This window comes from Apis cerana, linkage group LG11 (genome assembly GCF_029169275.1).
Source record: "Apis cerana isolate GH-2021 linkage group LG11, AcerK_1.0, whole genome shotgun sequence".
In the NCBI taxonomy this organism is placed as follows: domain Eukaryota; kingdom Metazoa; phylum Arthropoda; class Insecta; order Hymenoptera; family Apidae; genus Apis; species Apis cerana.
The window spans coordinates 14,447,443-14,467,419 of record NC_083862.1 but is presented as its reverse complement, the minus strand read 5'-3'; the positions used below and the strand labels follow the sequence as shown (position 1 = coordinate 14,467,419).

Below are 19,977 nucleotides of genomic sequence, written 5' to 3'. Positions count from 1 at the left end.
TAGTGGGAGATACGTAAAATGTATTTGACCAATCAGTCAGCAGGTCTTGTTGGCTACGACCAATTAAAATTGGCGATATCAAACGTTCTACCCTGAAACACCCACGCGACCCTTTTCTACTACATCGCATCGATTTCAACCTCCTCATACTCGTACGTAAAGTTTGTTTATCATTATAACTCAAGCAGAATAGTATAAATATTTTTGGGAATTAAAATATGTAAACTTCATGAAATTTTGAAGAATATTCTATTTAATCTATTTCTAAAAATTTAATCATGAACAAATTTTTCTTTCTCCACCCTTCATATCTCGAATTATTTCTTTATATATGAGTAGAGATAAATATTTTTATAAATTTTTTAAATCATATATAAATCAAATTTTTAAAAAATTTAAAAAAATAAAAATTTTAAAACTGTAATTTGAATTATTTAAATTCATTACATTAAAATTGTAATAAATAACATATAAAATAATAACAAATAATAATAAAACAACAAATTATTATTTAACTCTTTATATATTTTTATAAATTTTATATATATATATGTATATAGTTCATATTAATGATAAAAACTTATTAATATTAAAAATTTTAAGATAAGTGTTAATAAAGGACTATATTTTTCGTTTAAATATATATTTAATTGTAAAATCATGTATAAAATTCTAAAAAATACATTTATAATATAATAAAATACAATATATTATTTTTATATCTCGCAATTATTTAATTTATAATTAAATCATAATTATTTTTATAAGAAAAATTAAATAATTTTTCAGTTTAAAAGAAATTTTAAATAAAAAAAAATTGTAATTTTATATTAAAATTAATTATATTAAAATAATAAATTAATATTCATTAAAATAAATATTATAATTTATAATAATTTATAAATTTTATAAAAATTATAAATTTGAACATAAATAGAAAATGTTAAATGCATAATTCTTAACATATATGTCAGATCATTGATTTTTTCTAGGAAAATCATATTAATATTTATTTATTATACATATATTAATTTTATCTAGCAATTTAATAGATTTTTTATATTTGACTACTATTTCTTTGTTTAGTAAGATTATAATTAAATAATATATACACATTTTATTTTTAAAGAATAATAATATATATAAGTAATTTAAAATTTTATTAAACATTTGTTCTATTTCAATTTTTTTTTTATATAATAACAATATTAATTATTGTTATATATATTTATATATATATATTTTTATGAATATGCTAGAAATAAAATAATGAATCAAAAAATTAGTATTACTTGAAGATAATAGTATATATATAGTATATATATATATATTATTTACATAAAAATCTATCATTAATATCATAAATAATATGAAGCTATAACTCCCGCGGAAATTTCATATCGTACATAACCTGAAAAAAATATTGATATACATATGTGATATAAGCATCTATATAATGTTTCAGTAACAGATTTTATATACTTACGAAATGGGGTTAATTAAATAATTATAAAGAAATGCAAATGTTAATTGATATATCAGTTGGATGGATAGAAATAACAAGATATCGAGTTAATAGATGAAAATGTGTTGCGCCAAATTTTAAAGAAATTTACAGTATGGAAGATTTAAAATGTAAATTTTTCGGTCTTATTAATAAACAGGTAAATAAATATATGATAAGTAATGTAATGTAATAATAAATGTAATTTTTTTTTCTTTTTATTATGCTTTAGGTTATGTTGTGATATTATTTTTATAATTTAGTTAATGTATTATAATAAATTTTAAATTTGACTTATATTAAATTTTAAAATAGTTTTCTTTCAAATAACAAATCTTAAAATAATTTTCTTTCAAATAATATTTAAAGAAAAATTATTTTAAAGAAAAATTAATATATTTATATTTTCTATTATTATTTAGAATGCAATCAAGATACCACTTATGGGTTTGCATCCAGATCTATTAAATCCATCGGAATCACAAAAATCAGATGAAATACAATCAGAAGCTGATCAATCAACAGAAAGTGAACCTATTCCTGATCAAGATATATTAGAATCTATAGAAGGAATTTATTTTAATACAGATCGTAATTTTGATCCTTGTAGACATGAATTAGAAAAATTACCAAAGATATTGCAATCTAAAGATATTGAAAAATGTTACAAAAAACTGAAACAACAACATCAAGTTGTTTCAAAAAAAGTTCTACAACTTATTTTGCAAAAGCAGAGTGCTTGTAACAAAGAATTTGCAAAAATTTTATTAATACAAGAACAGTTACAAGATGTATTAGAAATTTGTAGAATGGGAAGAGCAGATTTAAAATTAGCTGAAAGACAATTTACTACAGCTAGTTTAGGAATTTTAGCAAATTATCAAAAACGACAGATTGTAGAAGAATTGTTAAATAATTTAAATACAATAAAAACATTGGTAAATATTTTTTATTTTAATTTATATTTACTTCATAATTTACTAAAACAATAATAATTAATTATTGATTCTTTCTAGCAACGTACAGGAGATAGATTGCAAGAATTACTAAATGAAAAGAATTATCCTAGAGCAATTTCATTGCTTTTAGAATGTCAAAGTGCAGCACAAACATATAAACATTTCCATTGCATTGCTGCTTTAAATGGAAAATTGCAGGATATTTTAGAACAAGCAGAAGAAGCATTGGATATTACATTGTCAAAAATGTGTACACAATTTGATGTAGCAATATATACATCAATCCAAGAAGCTTATACTTTATTAGGAAAAACTCAATCTGCAATGGATCAATTGCATATGCATTTCACTGCTGCAATTCACAATACTGCTTTTGCAGTTGTTCATTCATATGCAGGTGGAGATACAAAAAAACAATATAAACAACTTTGTCAATCAGTACCTCGTGAAAGTTGCATTATTTGTTTAACAGAATTATGTAAATCACTCTGGACAATATTAAGTTCTTATTATTTAATAGTAAATTGGCACAACACACAAAAAAATAAAATTGAACATAAAACTGATATAAAAAATTTAGAAGAAACTTTCAGCAAACAGTATGTAAAACATAAATTAGAAAACAGTATGATTCGAGTATGGCATGACGTCGAAATGAAAATATCGATATTTTTGATGAATGCTGATTTGACTTATATTAAATTTGAACAGTTTGTTCAAGTTTTAGGAATAGTTAATAGGTAAATGTTTTATGTTTCTATATAAATTTAATTTAATTTAAATTATTATTTTTATAAAATTAATAAAAAATAATTACAGATTAATGGAAATTGGAGAAGAATTATGTGGTTTCAAATCAGAAAATTTGCAAGAATCTATAAGAAAACAATCATTATCATATTTTTCTCATTATCATGCATCAAGATTGGATGAACTTAGAATATTTTTAGAAAATGATGGTTGGGAACTGTGTCCTGTCAAATCGAATTTTGTAGCAACGCAATTACAAGAATTTAAAAGTTTAAAACCATCATTAAATAGTTGTAAAGTATGGAATAATTTTGATAGTTCGAATATTGGTGAAAATGATAGTACTATAAGTACAGAATGGATTCAAAAATATTTAGAAGGAGGTGCATCTCCATTTTCTATAGGTTTAGATGATACAATGGATGAAGATATTTTAATAAGCAACGAAGTATGATATTTGGAATTAATTTATTCTTTTTATAATAATTGACAACAATATATATATAATAATTTGTATTATATAGGATAATCCTCCAGCATATTTTTCTGATGAATCGGACGATGATATTCCAGATGAATTAAAACATGAATATGTCGATGATTCAGATAATATCAAAACAAATAAAAAAAAGTGTAAACTAAAACAATCAGGACCTATGGTTACAAATACGACACTAAGTATATTGCGAATTTGTGGAAAGTATTTACAAATGTCTAGATTATTACGATCAATTGCAGTCACCGTTATACAGAGTATGATACAGTTTTACGAATTATGTTTTTATACTGTACATTTATTTTTTACTTCAGACTTAGTAAGTTTTAGTAAATTATTTTATTAAGCAATTAATTATTTTTTATCGAGAAATTAATTTAATAATAAATAATATTTTTTTTAACAGCAAATAAATAGTGATTCTTTGTATAGTCCAAAATTAAAGTTATCTTTAGCAAGAATTAAAGAAAATTTAATTATTTGTGAAAATGATACGGAAGATAATATTAAATTAAACTCTGATAAAGTGCGTCAGCCTCAACTATCTTCCATTGTAAATTTATCACAACCAGAAAAACTTCATGGTTTGACGGAACGTATTGTAGGAGTGGAATCTTTAATATTTTTAGGCCAACAATATGAAAGTTTGAAAGCATATCTAGAACATCTTATTGGTGCTAGTCCACAACGTGGTTTTCTTCATCAATTTTATATGCAAACAATAGCATCAACTATAGATCTAAGGAAACCAGTATATATGGCTGTAGCATCCCAAACATTTGATGTTGCAAATATTTTAAATTTGATGAACAAAGTTAATTGGGAAGTGACTGATGTCATGTCCCAACATAGTAGATATATTGATGCATTACTTCAGGTATTTATTGTAATTATATAAATAAATATTTTATTTTATTGAAAATTATCTTCTTATATTTATTATATTATATTTTTTTTATTTTTATTTTTTTTGTTTTTTTTTAGGAAATATCTATTTTAAATGAAAGATTAAAAAACATCGGGAGTTGTCTTCCTTTAGCAGATGATGTATATAATTCTATTTGGGAAAATGTAGCACATTTAATAACTCATACATTAGTAGAGGGGTATGTCATTTTATTATTTAAATCGTATTTATATTTTTTTTATATTTATATTTTATATTTTATCACAGATTTTCTAATGCTAAAAAATGTTCAAATGGTGGTAGAGCACTAATGCAACTCGACTTTACGCAATTAAAATCGAAATTTGAGATAACGACTTCTTTAAGACCAATGCCTCATAGAGAATATGTTGAATTATATATTAAAGCGTATTATCTTCCAGAAAATAGTTTGGAGGAATGGATAAGAGATCACAAAGTATTTAAAATTATATTTACATAAAATTTATATAATGATCATACTTTTACTTATTATTAATATTTTACAGGAATATTCTGTTAAACACTTAATTGGTTTAGTTTCTTCAGCTTGTCAAAACAATAAAAAAACTCGACAACGTTTAATTGCATTCATAGAAGAACAACGTCCTGCTAGATAGCATATCCATTATAATACATCTCAAGATTATATCGAAATAGAAATTGCATAAAGAATAAATTTTTAAAAAAAAATTTTAAAAAAAGAAAAAATATATTATCTTCGTGTATATATATATATATATATATATATATATATATATATACATGAAAATTTCTATTATTTATCACTAAAATAAGCAAATTCACTTGATAACACTTTAATTTTTATGACTCTCTTATTTTTATATTTTTTTCGTTTATTTAGTGTATGAATTAAATTTACAGTTTTATAAAAACATGTTGTAACATCAAAATATGTGATAAAATATGGAATTTTTCATTCTATTAGTGATTTGTAATAGATGTTAATAAAATATGAATGGTATATGTTAAAAGAATATTGAAGTTTATTGAATTTATAATTTTAATTAAATTTATATAATATTATTAATTAATAATTATAGATTTGTCATACTTTTAAAATATTTAGAAAATTCATGTTATATACCTAGATTTATTACAATAACGAAATTATGAAGAAAAGTTATCTGCACTTTTAATCTCGAAAAAAAATTTAAATGTTACTGAATTTGTTAATAAAAAGGATTATATTTCAAACATGTTTTTTTATTTTAACCATTATAAAAAAATAAAGTGTAAATAATTTGATTTCATATATATTTTATTTTCATAGCTCATTTTATATTCGATATGTAATGAAATATTTAAATATATATTGTTCCATATAAAAATTATAATTTTCATAAATTTATATTTTAATATCTTTGGGAGTGGAAAATTCATAGAACATTAAATAAAAATGTAATTTATAATTAAAAATAATTAATAAATATTTGTATAATTATTTTTTGAAATTAGATGCAAATATAAATATTCTTATTAAAAATATGATAATTTATATTTTAAAAAATTTTTTTCAAAATAAGTACTATTGTAATTTAAAGATATCTTTATTATACAAATAATAATAATAATAATAATAATAATAATAATAATAATAATAATAATAATAATAATAATAATAATATACAAATACATATTTTTATGGATTTATCAGTTTCTAATTTTGTAAAAATTATTATTATTTATCTATATAATATACACTATAGCATTACACTTATCATATATTTATAATTTTTATTTGTACTAAGAACCAAATATTCTATTGCACCTCTAATTATTACTTATAAGGATATTTTTTAATGTTATCTTGTGAAATATATTATTTTATTAATATTAACATAAATAATTTTTTAAATAATTAAAAAATTTATATATAAAACAATTTATTAATGTATGAATCCATCGATTTCATATTTTTTTAAAATAGAAAAAAATGGAAATCAAAGAATTTTTTATCTCATTACAATATGATAATAACTTCTTTTTCGATTTGTGTAACTGGTGCATTGAGAATTCTTTGGCCAATAGTACAGGTCAACATTCCTTAATTTTTAAATTTTATGGACTATACTTATTAAGTAAAATTTATTATTAATAAAAAACAACCGTTTTTTCTAAATTTATATCTTTTCATTTTTTATTTAAAAAACTAAATTATGTATGTAATATAATTTTCATATTTTTTATTAATTTTTATAAAATAAAGAATACGATCCATGAAGCATAAATGTTAAGAAATGTCGACAGTTTTATTGATGTAATCAATTTCTTCCTTACTCCAAAGCGTTTTATATCGAGCCCTGCGTTCTGAATGGCCCCTGTTAAAACAAATTGTTGGAAAATGTAGATGATACAGATACGTGTGAAATGATTGAAATATATTAAATGCTTATTTTGACAACGAGTCTATTTGACAATATTATTTATTAATAATGCGTTACAAAACATTTGCTGTAACTAATAAAATAGACATACGCCTTCTGTTCTTTCTTTTTTCTTTCACTTTTAAATATAAAATCAGTATCTGAAATATGCATATTTTTGTTATTTCATACTGAATAAAGAAATATATTACTATGGGTAGGTAAAACTCGATTTATTATTAAAAAATTATAAAAGATATTTACTTCAATATTATCATGTAGAAATTATTTCATTTCATGTTTTGAATTATTTATTTAAATATATATATTCTAAAATTAATAAAATTTCAATTCAATTATAAATGTAATTCATTCAAATAAAGTTTATTGCCAAGATATACTTGTTTTTTCGTAATATTAAAATACGCGAGTTTTTTGAAGAATAATTATTTTCTAATAAAATTGTATCAGTTACAACTGTTATGTTTTATCTACAATTACAAATAAGAGAAAAATGTGATTAATTATAAATTTTTTTTTATATGATGAAATTAATAAGTATAAATATAAGTATAGAATATTGTTCAATAATACGCTTACACTTTGACTGAAAGAGTAGTCTATTACTTTCTTTCCAAAATTTATATATAATTTTTAAATATGAGTTAATTTATTCTGGACATAATTCTCGTCAAAATAAAATACTTAACGTTAATGATATAGATGAGAAAGAGAATCTGATAAACTTATATTTGTATTAATTATGACTGATAAAGTAATACAATTTGTTAAAATCCTAATATCTTAATATAATCCTGGAATGTAGATAAAATGTTGATATGAAAATAGAACGATAGAATAATATGTACTTTTGTTATTTTACTTTTAAACGCTATGTAAATATGAAGCTTGTACAAAAGAAAAAATCGAATGACGATGAATTTTTTTTGTTCAGTTAACAGCAAATATCGATAAATATGTTTATTATTCTTATTCTACACCTTATCATCGAAAGAAATGAAATAAGACGCAGGTAAAAACATTATCTCTTTTCTCTAACCTAATTCTAATTTTGCATAATTAGATCGCTTAAGTGTAAAAAATTGGCAGATTTAATGCTGTTACATTATCAGTAACATTGTTCTTATTTCTTTTCTTTTTTATTTCTGATTTATGGTTTTTGAGCTTGTGTTACTAATTCAATGGTTTGCCATTTGTGCATACAGAACAACCTCATTTGTATGTATATATATACGTTTGTACATTGAATGCGTTTTCACTAAAGTCAAGCACAAAAAAATTTACAATATCATCTGAAATAATCTTTTTTTCTTTCTTTTCTTATATATATATATATATAAATAAAAAAAAAGAAAAAAAAAGAAAAAAAAGAGAGAGAGAGAGATTGAATGATATTTATAAAAAATTTCACTCAAAAACTGGAAGACAATTATTAAAAATACGGAAATAAAATGACATCATGAATGTTTTTGAATGAAAAATAAAATTAATGGCAAAAACTTATCAATGAATATTTTCATATTATATGAAGTTATTAAGTGCTTTAAATCACATATATTTGTGAGACTATATATTAATATTATATGTAATACATATTATGTAGTATTAATGTAATTAGTAAAAAATGAATTTTTATGTTTAATTTTTCTGAATATTATTTTAAATTAATAGTTTTTATAACTTTTTATATACTTTTGAAATTAGCATCCATAATGTACTACATAAACTGTAAATCTATAAATTTTAGTAAAATGTTTAACATAGTAATCTAATTAAAAAAATATTGATATATTCATTTTTACGAATTTTAGAAGACAGTTAGTAACAAAATCTATATCGTTTGGTACTTTAATAATTTTTTATCTATATAATATTAATATGCTGAAACACATTATCTGATCAATACTCTACGTTTGTTGCAGTATACTTGAAATTATTTTTTCTCCCTTTCTTTCTCTCTTATAGATCATTGTTGTTGTAATGATTGTTATTAATTGTGTTATAAAGCCTCTATATGATGAATAAAAATGAAAATACAAAGCAAACGTACATTCTTGGTATGTGGCTAATTGATGAAAAATAAATATTTGCTCATAATTTATGATTACTGGTCAACCATGTAAGGCCTTCATAAAGCCCATCTCCAGTTGTGGCACATGATGGCTGAACATACCAATTTCTATCTCGTATCCTAGTTAAACCCAATTTTTCTTGTATTTCATGTGGTTTCATTGCTAAAAAAGATAATAGTTTATTTATTTATATATACATTTAATATTAATTTAATAATAATTATAATATAATTAATAATTATTATTAATAATAATTTATATAATATAATATATAATTTAATAATATTATAATAATATTAAATCGTTATAAAATATTTAAATTTATACCATCTGGAAGATCTTGTTTATTTGCAAAGATTAATATAATAGCATCTCGCATTTCTCTATCATTTATAATTCGATGAAGCTCTTGACGTGCTTCATCTATTCGATCCCTGTCAGCACAATCTACTACAAAAATAAGTCCTTGAGTTCCAGTATAATAATGACGCCAAAGCGGACGTATTTTGTCCTGACCTCCAACATCCTGCAACAATATTATAATTATTATAAACATTTTCCATATAAATTAATGTTATTATTACTTACCCAAACATTGAACTTAACATTTTTATAGGTAACTGTTTCTACATTGAATCCTACAGTTGGTATAGTTGTTACAGACTGTCCTAGTTTAAGTTTATATAGTATTGCTGATATGTAATTAAGGAAATGTTGATGAAAACTACTTTAAAAAAACATAACATAATTTTAGAGATTTTTTTTACAAAACATTAATTTCAAAATAAAATAAAAAAAATTTTTTAAAATATATATAAAGGATACTAGTTTTCCCAGCAGCATCCAATCCTAGCATCAAAATTCGCATCTCCTTGTTGCCAAAAATCTTTGACAACAATTTGCCCATATTGCCAGCTGCTTTCTAGGCACCTGGCTTCTAAAGTTTAGAAATTGTAGCTTTTAAAAATATCGTTTTATTATAAAAAAATCTTACTTTTTAAAAATGTTTAAAAATATAACGGTTTATAAATTATTTAAATAAAATCTTTTAAAAATTTGTACAGAAATTATAATAAAATAAATAAAAAATTCTATGAATTTAGCTTAAAACTAATTGTTTTAAAATAAATATAATATTTCTATGAATATTATAATTTAAATATTACCGAAATAAAAGAATTCAAGGACATTCTTCCTAACCTATCATTTCATAAAATAAAATTAAGACAATTAGAAAAATAGTAGTGTATAAATAAATTCATAATATATTCAAGATTTAATAGAATTTATAATTACAATTTGTTTATTCATATAAAAAATAATATTCATGTAAAAATATCCTATAATTGTCACTATAAATATTAATTGGTTTTGTAGCTTGCATGACAATTGATGACGAATTTTTTAAAGAAATCCTTCGAATCAGCAATATGAAAAGACTATAACTTGAAGCAAGCATAAATGTAACTTACCGAAATACATTTACAAAGGGCGAGTACTTTATCATGAACGCATAGACATATCACATCACTACACATTACAACTTATTATATTACATCTGTAATATTGCAGCAGCATTATCGAAAATGTTATTTAGGCAGGTACAACATGATGTCTCTTCATAAGTCACAAGCAAACATGCATGTAACTTAAATGAAATATTGAGATCACTTCGGTATACATTGAATACTGACAGAGAATTAAAAGCGCCATCATGTGTTACTATCTATTACTAATATCTAATTGGTAATACATTTAAAAATTTTATATTGCATAAACATGGTCACATACCTTATACTATCGAAGATAATTTCGAGTTTTATTAGTACATATTTCAAAATATGATCAATAATAAAATTGAAACAATATAATAATATTATGTAGAAATTATTATTATTTAAATTTATAAATAGTTCGATTTAAATATTATTTACTAATTTTTTTTTCTTATTTTTATCAAAGATAGTTGCCAATTCTAAATAATATAATATATTTTATAAATATTTTTTAAATGTAAATTTTTTTTGTATTTTTATACATAAAGAAATTAGTATGTATAGTAATGTAAATTGAAAATCTTTTATTAATATTGTTTTAATATATCTTCAAATGTATTTAAAAATGTATTTTTAAATACTTTTAATTCTTATGTATACACGCATGCGCATGCCGGTAATCACTAATTACTTAAATAATAAAAATATATTATTATAAATTTTTTTGTATTTTTAAATTATCATAAAATTTGTACATATGATTAAATTAAATTTTAAAAAATTCTTTAAGTTGTCACTTCATAAAATTCAAAATTATATACCAAATAAATGAAATAATTAAATCATAAAAGATATGTGTAATATAAATAAAATTAAGTATTGTTTTTAACTCGAAAATTTAAATATTTAAATATTTACAAGCAAAAAAAAAATAAATAAATAATATATGGATATTTTTTTAAATCTTTTATCATTATTATTTTAAATCTTAATATCATTATTATAGATATTTTTAAATATATATACATATTTTAGTTTTGATTAAAATATGTTTGCAAGTTTTCTTTCATTTTTCATCTTTATTTCATTATCATAGTAATATTTAATCTGAAGTAATTTTTTCATAAAAAATTAATTACTCTTCATCAATAACATAAAAATAAATATTAATATTGACTTATATACGAAAAGGTTACGATTCGGATATTTAATCAAGTTTTGATAAGAAAATAGTATGATCTTTTAAAACATATTCGTGGATGCAAAATATGTTAAAAAGGGAAAGGAGAATAGTCAGAGAAGTTGGAAGGGTAGGAGGGGCTGATAAGAGAAATCGAGTTAAATGTGCTACGTGGAATCGTGAAAGTAAAGGCGTATTCCATTTTATCCATGAATTGGGGTAGGTTACAAATTTCAATCAAATGACTGCTGTTTTTTACATTTATTTTTTTCATTTATTTAAATAAAAATATAATATCTAAAATATAACAAATATCTATCAGTTATCGTGTTAAAGATAACAATATTGAAATAACGTGATATAATTATTGTTTATGCACACGGCTGTCAAGCAAAGTACTAGACTCTGTGAATATGGAATCTCTTCAAAGAAAATTGATTGAGTGCGGCCAGGAACATTTATTAAAGTTCTATGATGAATTATCAGATAAAGAAAAAGAGGAGCTTTGTCAAGATATATCTGAATTGAATTTCATGGATGTAATATCATATTTTGATAGTGCAATATATGCTTCTTTGAATATAAGTACATTAGATGATAAAGTATCTCCTATTCCTAAAGAAAATATTGCATCTGTTAAAACCACTGATAAGGAACAATTAAAAATGTATGAAGAATTAGGATTCCAAGAAATAGCAAATGGGCAAGTAGCTGTATTATTAATGGCTGGTGGTCAAGGTACTAGATTAGGTGTAACTTACCCCAAAGGTATATACAATGTTGGTTTACCTTCTGGAAAGACACTTTTTCAACTACAGGCAGAAAGAATACTTCGTTTGGAAAATATGGCAAAGGAAAAATATGGGAAAGATGGAGAAATTACATGGTACATACTTTTACTTTACTTCATAGATTATGTATAATCTATGTATATCATGTATAAATAATTTAGTACATAAAAGTTTATATTTTAAATAAAATAATAATTAATTTTTTTTCTTAGGTATATATTAACCAGTGAAGCTACTCATGATATAACAATATCGTTTCTACAACAGCATAATTATTTTAATTTAAAAGAAAAAAATTGTAAAGCCTTTAAACAAGGTATGTTACCATGTTTTACATTGGATGGAAAAATTATTTTGGATAAAAAATATAAAATTTCGAAAGCTCCAGATGGAAATGGGGGAGTATATCAAGCTTTAATAACACAAGGAATATTGGATGATATGATAAAACGTGGAATTCATAGTGTTCATGTTCATTCAGTTGATAATATCTTAATAAAAGTAGCAGATCCTATTTTTATTGGATACTGCTTATCTTTACAAACTGATTGTGGAGTTAAAGTCATAGAAAAATGTTCCCCAAATGAACCAGTGGGAATTGTATGTAAAGTGCGTAAAATATTTTTAATTATTCTTTATTTATTATTTCTTATATTATTATTATTATTATATTATATTATATTGTATTATTGTATTGTATTATTATTATTACAGGTTAATGATATATTTAAAGTTGTAGAGTACAGTGAAATTTCAAAAGAAACGGCTGAATTATATTCTAATGATGGACAACTAATGTATAATGCAGCAAATATATGCAATCATTATTTCACTGTAGATTTTTTATATAGCATTGCTAAGTATCATGAAAAAGAAATGGAACTTCATGCTGCTAAAAAAAAAATACCATATATTGACGAAGATGGAAACCGAAATGAACCCAAGATTCCTAATGGTATTAAAATTGAGAAATTCATATTTGATGTATTTAAATTTGCAAAAAATTTAGCAGTTTGGGAAGGAATTCGTGAAGAAGATTTCAGTCCTTTAAAAAATGCAGATTCCGTTGGTCAAGATTGTCCAAGTACTGCACGAAATGATGTACTTAAACTTCATAAAAAGTGGTTGTTAAATGCAGGAGCTATATCTGTGTCAGGTGATATAGAAATATCTCCTTTATTATCTTATGCTGGAGAAAATTTAAATCATGTAAAAGGACAATTATTGGAAGGACCTTGTGTATTGGAATAATGAAATCTATTGTTTTCATAATTTTTTATGATAATACTTTTAAAAATCTTTTAATTCTTTAAAGAATTTTCATAAAAATATATTTTTTAATATTCTGTAATTTAATAATAAAATTTAATTATAAGAATTCTTCAACATTCTTATATAAATTTTATAACAATGATGCAGAAATGTAAATATGCTATTTATTAAAAATTGTAAGATATGAATTTTATATATGTAAATAAATTTCATATGATTTCACATAAAAATTATAATATTTACAAAAATGTTTCAGTAAATTCATAAAATTATCATAATATCTTGTCTAAAAATATGTAATTATAAAATTTTGAAAATTATGAAATGTGATGAAAGTATATAAAATTTATATATTTTAACATAATGTATTAAATACATCATTTTTGTACAATTGGTGTAGTATATATAATAATAAAAATTAATAAGAAAATAATATCGATAAATTTTATATATTTATATTTAATTCTTAAATAAAATTTATTGTATTAATTATAATTTATATAATTTATATTAAATATTATTTAATATTTAAATACCATATTTTCATATTTTGATTTTCTTTGATATATATATTTTAAAAAATATATTTTTAAAAATATAAAATGAAAGATAAAAACAAGGTATAAATTTATTTTATAAAATTAATAATTATATAAAAAAATATAGATTTATAAACAATTTATTTTTTATTACTATAAATTTTTTTCTCTAACCTTTTATACATAGGTTGGTATTAGCTACATTTGAATTTAAGCAACAGTTACAATTGATATTATAAAACGCAAAAGAGTTTATAGTTATAAAAGTTATATTAAAAGTGAATTATATTTATTAATATGGACGAAATTTTTGAAATTTTAGACAATTGTCATTTAAATAATGATAAATGTGAAGAAACAACAACAAATATGATAGAAATTAATTGTATACAAAATTTAAAGAAAGAGATCAATAAATTATTTGCGAATATACGATGCAATTTAGGAAGTGTTGAATACACAAATCTTAATAAAATGTTAGCAAATTGTTATTTAAAGGTATCATTGATATATAATTTTATATTATATTAATTTTATATTATGTATTATGAATTAAAAATATTTCCAAGTAATATAAAATAAAATAATTTATTTACATTTATTATATTATGATATTTATATAATTATGAATATTATTTTTAGACTGGTAATGAACTTGAAGCTATATTTCATTTGATTGAATCACATGCTGTAATTCTTCGACAACAAATATTACATAGATGTATAAAAACAGAAATGCGAAAATTAATTTTAAATGTACAACAAACTTATGGGCTTAAATCTTCTTATGTGGGATTCAATATAAATAACAAAAATAAAATTGAAAATATAAAAACAATACTTTTTGATTTGCCCAAAGGTTAAAAATAATAAATATATTTTTTTATTTAAACTTTTGAATATATTATATTATATATATATATATATTAATTACAAATCTTTTTTTATATATAGAATGGTATATGATCCAAATCACTGGACAATATAAATCTTCAGATATTTTTACATATACTAGAAATAAATCGGATACAATGCATGAAATATATATTACTGTATTACCAACAGGAATTAAAGAAGTAGAACCCTTGTGTCTAGCATTACCAAAACCTAAGTTACATTCTTCATATGATATTTGTTATGAAATTCAAAAATTACTTTCAAATAATAGATCAGAATTAGAAACTACATATGCAAATAATGAATTGTATTGGAAAATGAGAGAGAGACAAAATGAAAATATGAAGGTATTTAAATAAATAATATTAAATAAATTTAACAATATTTTTTATATATATATATATGTATATATACATATTTGCATATATGTATGTATATTTAAGACTGCTATGCATGCATTAGAACATATATGGTTACGAGAATGGAGAATCTTATTTATGGCAGATCCAATAAACAAACAAAATTTAGTAACAGATATTGTACAAATGATAGATAAACTTATATCTGATCACAAAACTTCGTAAGTAAAGCATATTTTCATTTTTCTAATTTATCTTTTTTACATATATTACAGAAATAATATTATTGCATTATATTACAGAAAAGTGATATCAAAAAGATCTACGTGGTTATTAAAAAAAATAGCATTAGCAGCATGTTTTCTTACAAAAGAAGAAATAGCACGTGCTGTAAAATATGTACTTTCTGATTATGATAAACTTGCAGACAGTGTTATACTATCTATATTTGGAAAATTATCTTGTATGCAAGAGTTAAAAAATGCAACTAGGAAAACATTAGTTTTAATAATTGATGAAGTAAGTTTAATAATATAAATATAATATTATATATATATAATGTTAGTTTTTTTGCAATATAAAATTCACAATTTCTTATATGTTTTTTAATATTTTATAGCATATGGATTATATACCTTTTGAATCTATGGAAATTTTAAAATTTCATCCAATTACACGCTTTCCATCATTGCACATTGCATATGCTTTATTTAAAGAACATGAGGATACAATAGAAAATGGCTGTAAAATAATTCGAGTAAAAGATGATATGGGTACATGTATTGTTAATCCTTCAGGTAACTTATCAAAAATGGAAAAACGCATGAGATTATTTATTGAATATTGGTTACCAAATTGGAGAAGTTGGTATAATATTGAACCACAGGAAGAAGTTTTTGAAGACTCATTAATTAATCGAGATATATTAATGTATATATAATTTTATTTTTTTGTATTTTATTATTTTATTTATTTTATTTAACATATAATATATTTATGATATATTATTTTCATAGGTATAATGGTCATGGAAATGGAATACAATATTTACCAGGAGAACAAATAGAAAGACTTAGAGTAAAATCAATTGTTTTATTATTTGGCTGTAGCAGTGTAAAATTACTTAATGTAGGAGGACGTTATCCACCATATGGAATTTCAAATCAATATTTAATAGCAAGCAGGTAAAAGTAAAATTATTTTTATTTACTTTTATATACTATATTAATTTTATATTTCATATATTAATTTTACTTTATTTCATTTTATTTTTAGTCCTTGTGTACTTGGTATGTTATGGGAAGTTACAGATGCTGATACTGATAAAATGACAACGAATTTCATCAGTAATTGGATTCCATCACCATTAAATAGACCATGGACTGATGTTGATATTAATATGTGGTGTTTGGGTATTCTAAGTTAGTATGAAAAATTATAAATTATCTTTTTAATTATTTTTATTGTTTAAATTCATTCTTATAAATTTTTTTTTTTCATTTCTGATAATTAGAATTTTTAAAGAATTCACATAAAAGCTCTCAGAACTTATCTATAGAACCTGAGATGTTGAGAGCAGTTGCAAAATCTAAAGATGTTTGTTCTCATTACATGACCGCGGCTGCAATAATAGTACGAGGACTACCAATAAAGCTTATTTGAATTGTAAATGTAAAAAAAAATATAAACGAATACATAATGAACATCAATTTACATGATTAAAAAAGCTGATAAAAAATTTATTATAAAATGTTTCATAATTTGGTCATTTATCATGTTCGATGTGTACTTTAAGATATTATTTTTGGTCACATGATTATTTGTGGTTCTGGTACAGAACTGGAAATATTCTTGTGAGGTAAAACTTGACCACCATTAATATATAACTCATCTTTAACAATTACATCTTCACCAAGTACTGTAGTACCTTCCATTCGTACCCAACGTCCTACAACACTTCTCCAGCCCACAATGCACCTATAGTAATATTAACATTGCATTATAAATATATTAAAAAATGAATGAAGATCTCTTTAAGATATATTTTCACATCCGCGATTTCATTATTTTTGATATTCATTTTTTATGTATATATGTGTAATAAACTTATAGATTTATTTATTTCTGATCAATGAAAATAATTATTTGTCTTTATGAATTAATGTTGTGTTATTATATAAGAAATTCATAAATTGTTTTAACATTTACCCATCCAGCCATGCATGTTCTTTTATTATAGCTGCCTTAAGAATAGTACTTCTTTTAATGCAACAACCATCGGATAAAACAACACCAGGACCAATTGTAACATTCGGTCCTATTCTGCAATCTTTGCCAATCTTTGCCGTTTCATCTATTAAAACATTTCCTACTACTCCTGGACCAGAATATAATTTTGCTGGAGACTTTTGTCTTAGAGATGTCAAGTACATGCTCATTCCTTTAAGAAAATCTTTTGGTTGTCCAACATCCATCCAAAATCCTGTTAGTTCCATTGCATATAATTCTCCATCGCGAGCCATATTCGGAAAAATTTCTTTTTCTATACTTGTTGGTTTCAATTCTATTCTTTTTAAGACACTTGGATTCAAAATATACATGCCTATAAAATTATATTTTAAAATGTTAAAATTAATATGCTATAATTCAAAATGAACAAATACTTGCCTGCATTAATTTTATTTGAAATAAATTCTTGTGGCTTTTCTACAAAATTTTCTATTTTTCCATCATCTCTATATACTACTACACCATATTTTGATGGTTCTTCTACTTTAGTTACAATTATAGTACCTTCTCTACCATGACTTTTATGAAATTCTAAAAGTTGCATAAATGGAAAGTCACAAATAATATCAGAATTTAAAACAAAAAATGGTTCATCTCCTGAACACAATAGATCATGTACAAGTGCAAGTGGTCCTGCAGTGCCAAGTGGTTCTGGTTCATGTGAAAAAATCAAATGAACTCCTAATTTTTTAACTTCTTCACTCAAATCTCTTTCCATTTCTTCTGCCCGATAAGATACAGCTAATATTACTTCTGTCACATTTGTCTCTACCTAAATGAAGTATTATAATATTAATTTGTAGAAAATAAAAATAACACAAAGATATTGCAACATACCAGAGCTTCTATTTGATGTAAAAGCATTGGTTTATTAGCAAATTCTACTAATGGTTTTGGTCGACTTAATGTTAAGGGTCTTAATCTAGTTCCATATCCACCAACAAGAATTACAGCTCTCATTGTTTCTAATTTTTTTCTTTTCCTTTGCATTACTTTTCAATACTTTTCAATTATCTTTACATTACTTAAAATATATTCATAGTAGAACATTTATATATAATTTTATTCTAAAAAAAGATAAAAGACTAAAGATAAGATTTGAAAATAATATAAAAAAAATATATAAAAAAGTAAATGAAAATATGCCTGTATTGTATATCTTAATTATACATTGTGTGTGTGTATATATATATATATATATATATATATATATATATATATATAAAGAATATTTTTATTAAAAAAAAAAAAGATTTTATAAGATTCCAATAAGATTTCCAATTAACAATTATTTGAAAAAATATAACATAAAAATATAATATAAAATATAATATAAAATATAAAAGATAATTGAAAATAAAATATATTATAAATTTAATTACATATTTGTTTTACAAATGTATTTTCTATTTTAAATATTTAAATTACACAAATATTGATAAAATATATACCTGATGTCTACGTATCACTATAAGTAAAGGTAGAAAACAATCATATTAATGAATATTGCCACGTAGGATTGAAATATAATGTACACGTATGTACATAGTGACACACGTATGCGATAAGAGTACACGCAAAATTATAAATACTAATATAAATTAAATAGTATTAATAGTTTTATATTTTAATAATATTATTCTTAATCTCGGAATTATTATTCATTTGCTTGTTTTTTTCAATTAATATTATGCTATATAAATGCTTATTATTAGTAATAAATTGCAATAAATGCCATTATGTCACTTGTATACTGTGAAGTACATAATATAAATATGTTTGTTTTTATAAATTTATTTTGTAAATATTTATTTGAATATATTGAATAAAAAATTATATAATTATCATATTTTAAAAATAGTTTAAATAAAAATAGAATTTAAAATTGCCGTAATTATTACAAAGATTACAAACTTATTTTATGATAACTTTAATTCATACATTATTTACATTACTAAAAATAATATCTAATAAAAATTCACAATAAAAATTAATATTTTTTTGTTGTGGATATTTATTTCTAAAATTAATTTGAAAGAA

The 19,977-nt window shown here is 21.9% G+C and overlaps 5 protein-coding genes across 8 annotated transcripts; 3 read left to right on the top strand and 2 right to left on the bottom strand.

The window, feature by feature from the left end:
- Positions 1–12: 12 nt before the first annotated feature.
- Positions 13–5,852, top strand: LOC107995808 (syndetin). The gene is made up of 10 exons (XM_017053486.3): positions 13–152; positions 1,466–1,664; positions 1,927–2,442; positions 2,521–3,203; positions 3,283–3,661; positions 3,738–4,028; positions 4,116–4,586; positions 4,694–4,815; positions 4,884–5,073; positions 5,144–5,852. Exons 2-10 carry the CDS (start codon positions 1,620–1,622, stop codon positions 5,252–5,254), a joined length of 2,808 nt encoding a protein of 935 aa, XP_016908975.1. The 5' UTR covers positions 13–152; positions 1,466–1,619; the 3' UTR covers positions 5,255–5,852.
- Positions 5,853–6,639: 787 nt separating this feature from the next.
- LOC107995950 (ADP-ribosylation factor 6) lies at positions 6,640–10,830 on the bottom strand. Of its 2 annotated transcripts, XM_028665721.2 has the most exons (7): positions 10,411–10,538; positions 10,281–10,314; positions 9,940–10,051; positions 9,703–9,806; positions 9,442–9,640; positions 9,093–9,276; positions 6,640–6,976 (listed from the first exon to the last, which is right to left on the bottom strand). In XM_028665721.2, the coding sequence occupies exons 3-6, from the start codon at positions 10,019–10,021 to the stop codon at positions 9,134–9,136; spliced, it is 528 nt and encodes a 175-aa protein (XP_028521522.1). In that variant the 5' UTR covers positions 10,022–10,051; positions 10,281–10,314; positions 10,411–10,538; the 3' UTR covers positions 6,640–6,976; positions 9,093–9,133. The 2 variants fall into 2 exon arrangements, with proteins under 2 accessions (XP_028521522.1, XP_016909225.1); XM_017053736.3 differs by lacking the exons at positions 10,281–10,314; positions 10,411–10,538 and adding an exon at positions 10,587–10,830.
- Positions 10,831–11,611: 781 nt separating this feature from the next.
- Positions 11,612–14,286, top strand: LOC107995949 (UDP-N-acetylhexosamine pyrophosphorylase). 3 transcript variants are annotated; one of them, XM_017053735.3, is made up of 4 exons: positions 11,638–12,676; positions 12,794–12,897; positions 12,970–13,190; positions 13,296–14,286. In XM_017053735.3, exons 1-4 carry the CDS (start codon positions 12,204–12,206, stop codon positions 13,830–13,832), a joined length of 1,335 nt encoding a protein of 444 aa, XP_016909224.1. In that variant the 5' UTR covers positions 11,638–12,203; the 3' UTR covers positions 13,833–14,286. The 3 variants fall into 3 exon arrangements, with proteins under 3 accessions (XP_016909221.1, XP_016909224.1, XP_016909222.1); XM_017053733.3 differs by having other exon boundaries at positions 12,964–13,190; XM_017053732.3 differs by having other exon boundaries at positions 11,612–12,676; positions 12,794–13,190.
- A 311-nt stretch (positions 14,287–14,597) lies between these two features.
- LOC107995799 (uncharacterized) lies at positions 14,598–17,806 on the top strand. Its single transcript, XM_062082298.1, has 9 exons — positions 14,598–14,890; positions 15,035–15,251; positions 15,347–15,636; positions 15,733–15,869; positions 15,951–16,167; positions 16,268–16,578; positions 16,665–16,832; positions 16,924–17,069; positions 17,162–17,806. Exons 1-9 carry the CDS (start codon positions 14,690–14,692, stop codon positions 17,308–17,310), a joined length of 1,836 nt encoding a protein of 611 aa, XP_061938282.1. The 5' UTR covers positions 14,598–14,689; the 3' UTR covers positions 17,311–17,806.
- On the bottom strand, positions 17,091–19,893 carry LOC107995800 (mannose-1-phosphate guanyltransferase beta). The gene is made up of 5 exons (XM_062082307.1): positions 19,389–19,893; positions 18,775–19,004; positions 18,316–18,709; positions 17,857–18,250; positions 17,091–17,625 (listed from the first exon to the last, which is right to left on the bottom strand). The coding sequence occupies exons 2-5, from the start codon at positions 18,925–18,927 to the stop codon at positions 17,457–17,459; spliced, it is 1,110 nt and encodes a 369-aa protein (XP_061938291.1). The 5' UTR covers positions 18,928–19,004; positions 19,389–19,893; the 3' UTR covers positions 17,091–17,456.
- Between the last annotated feature and the right edge of the window lie 84 nt (positions 19,894–19,977).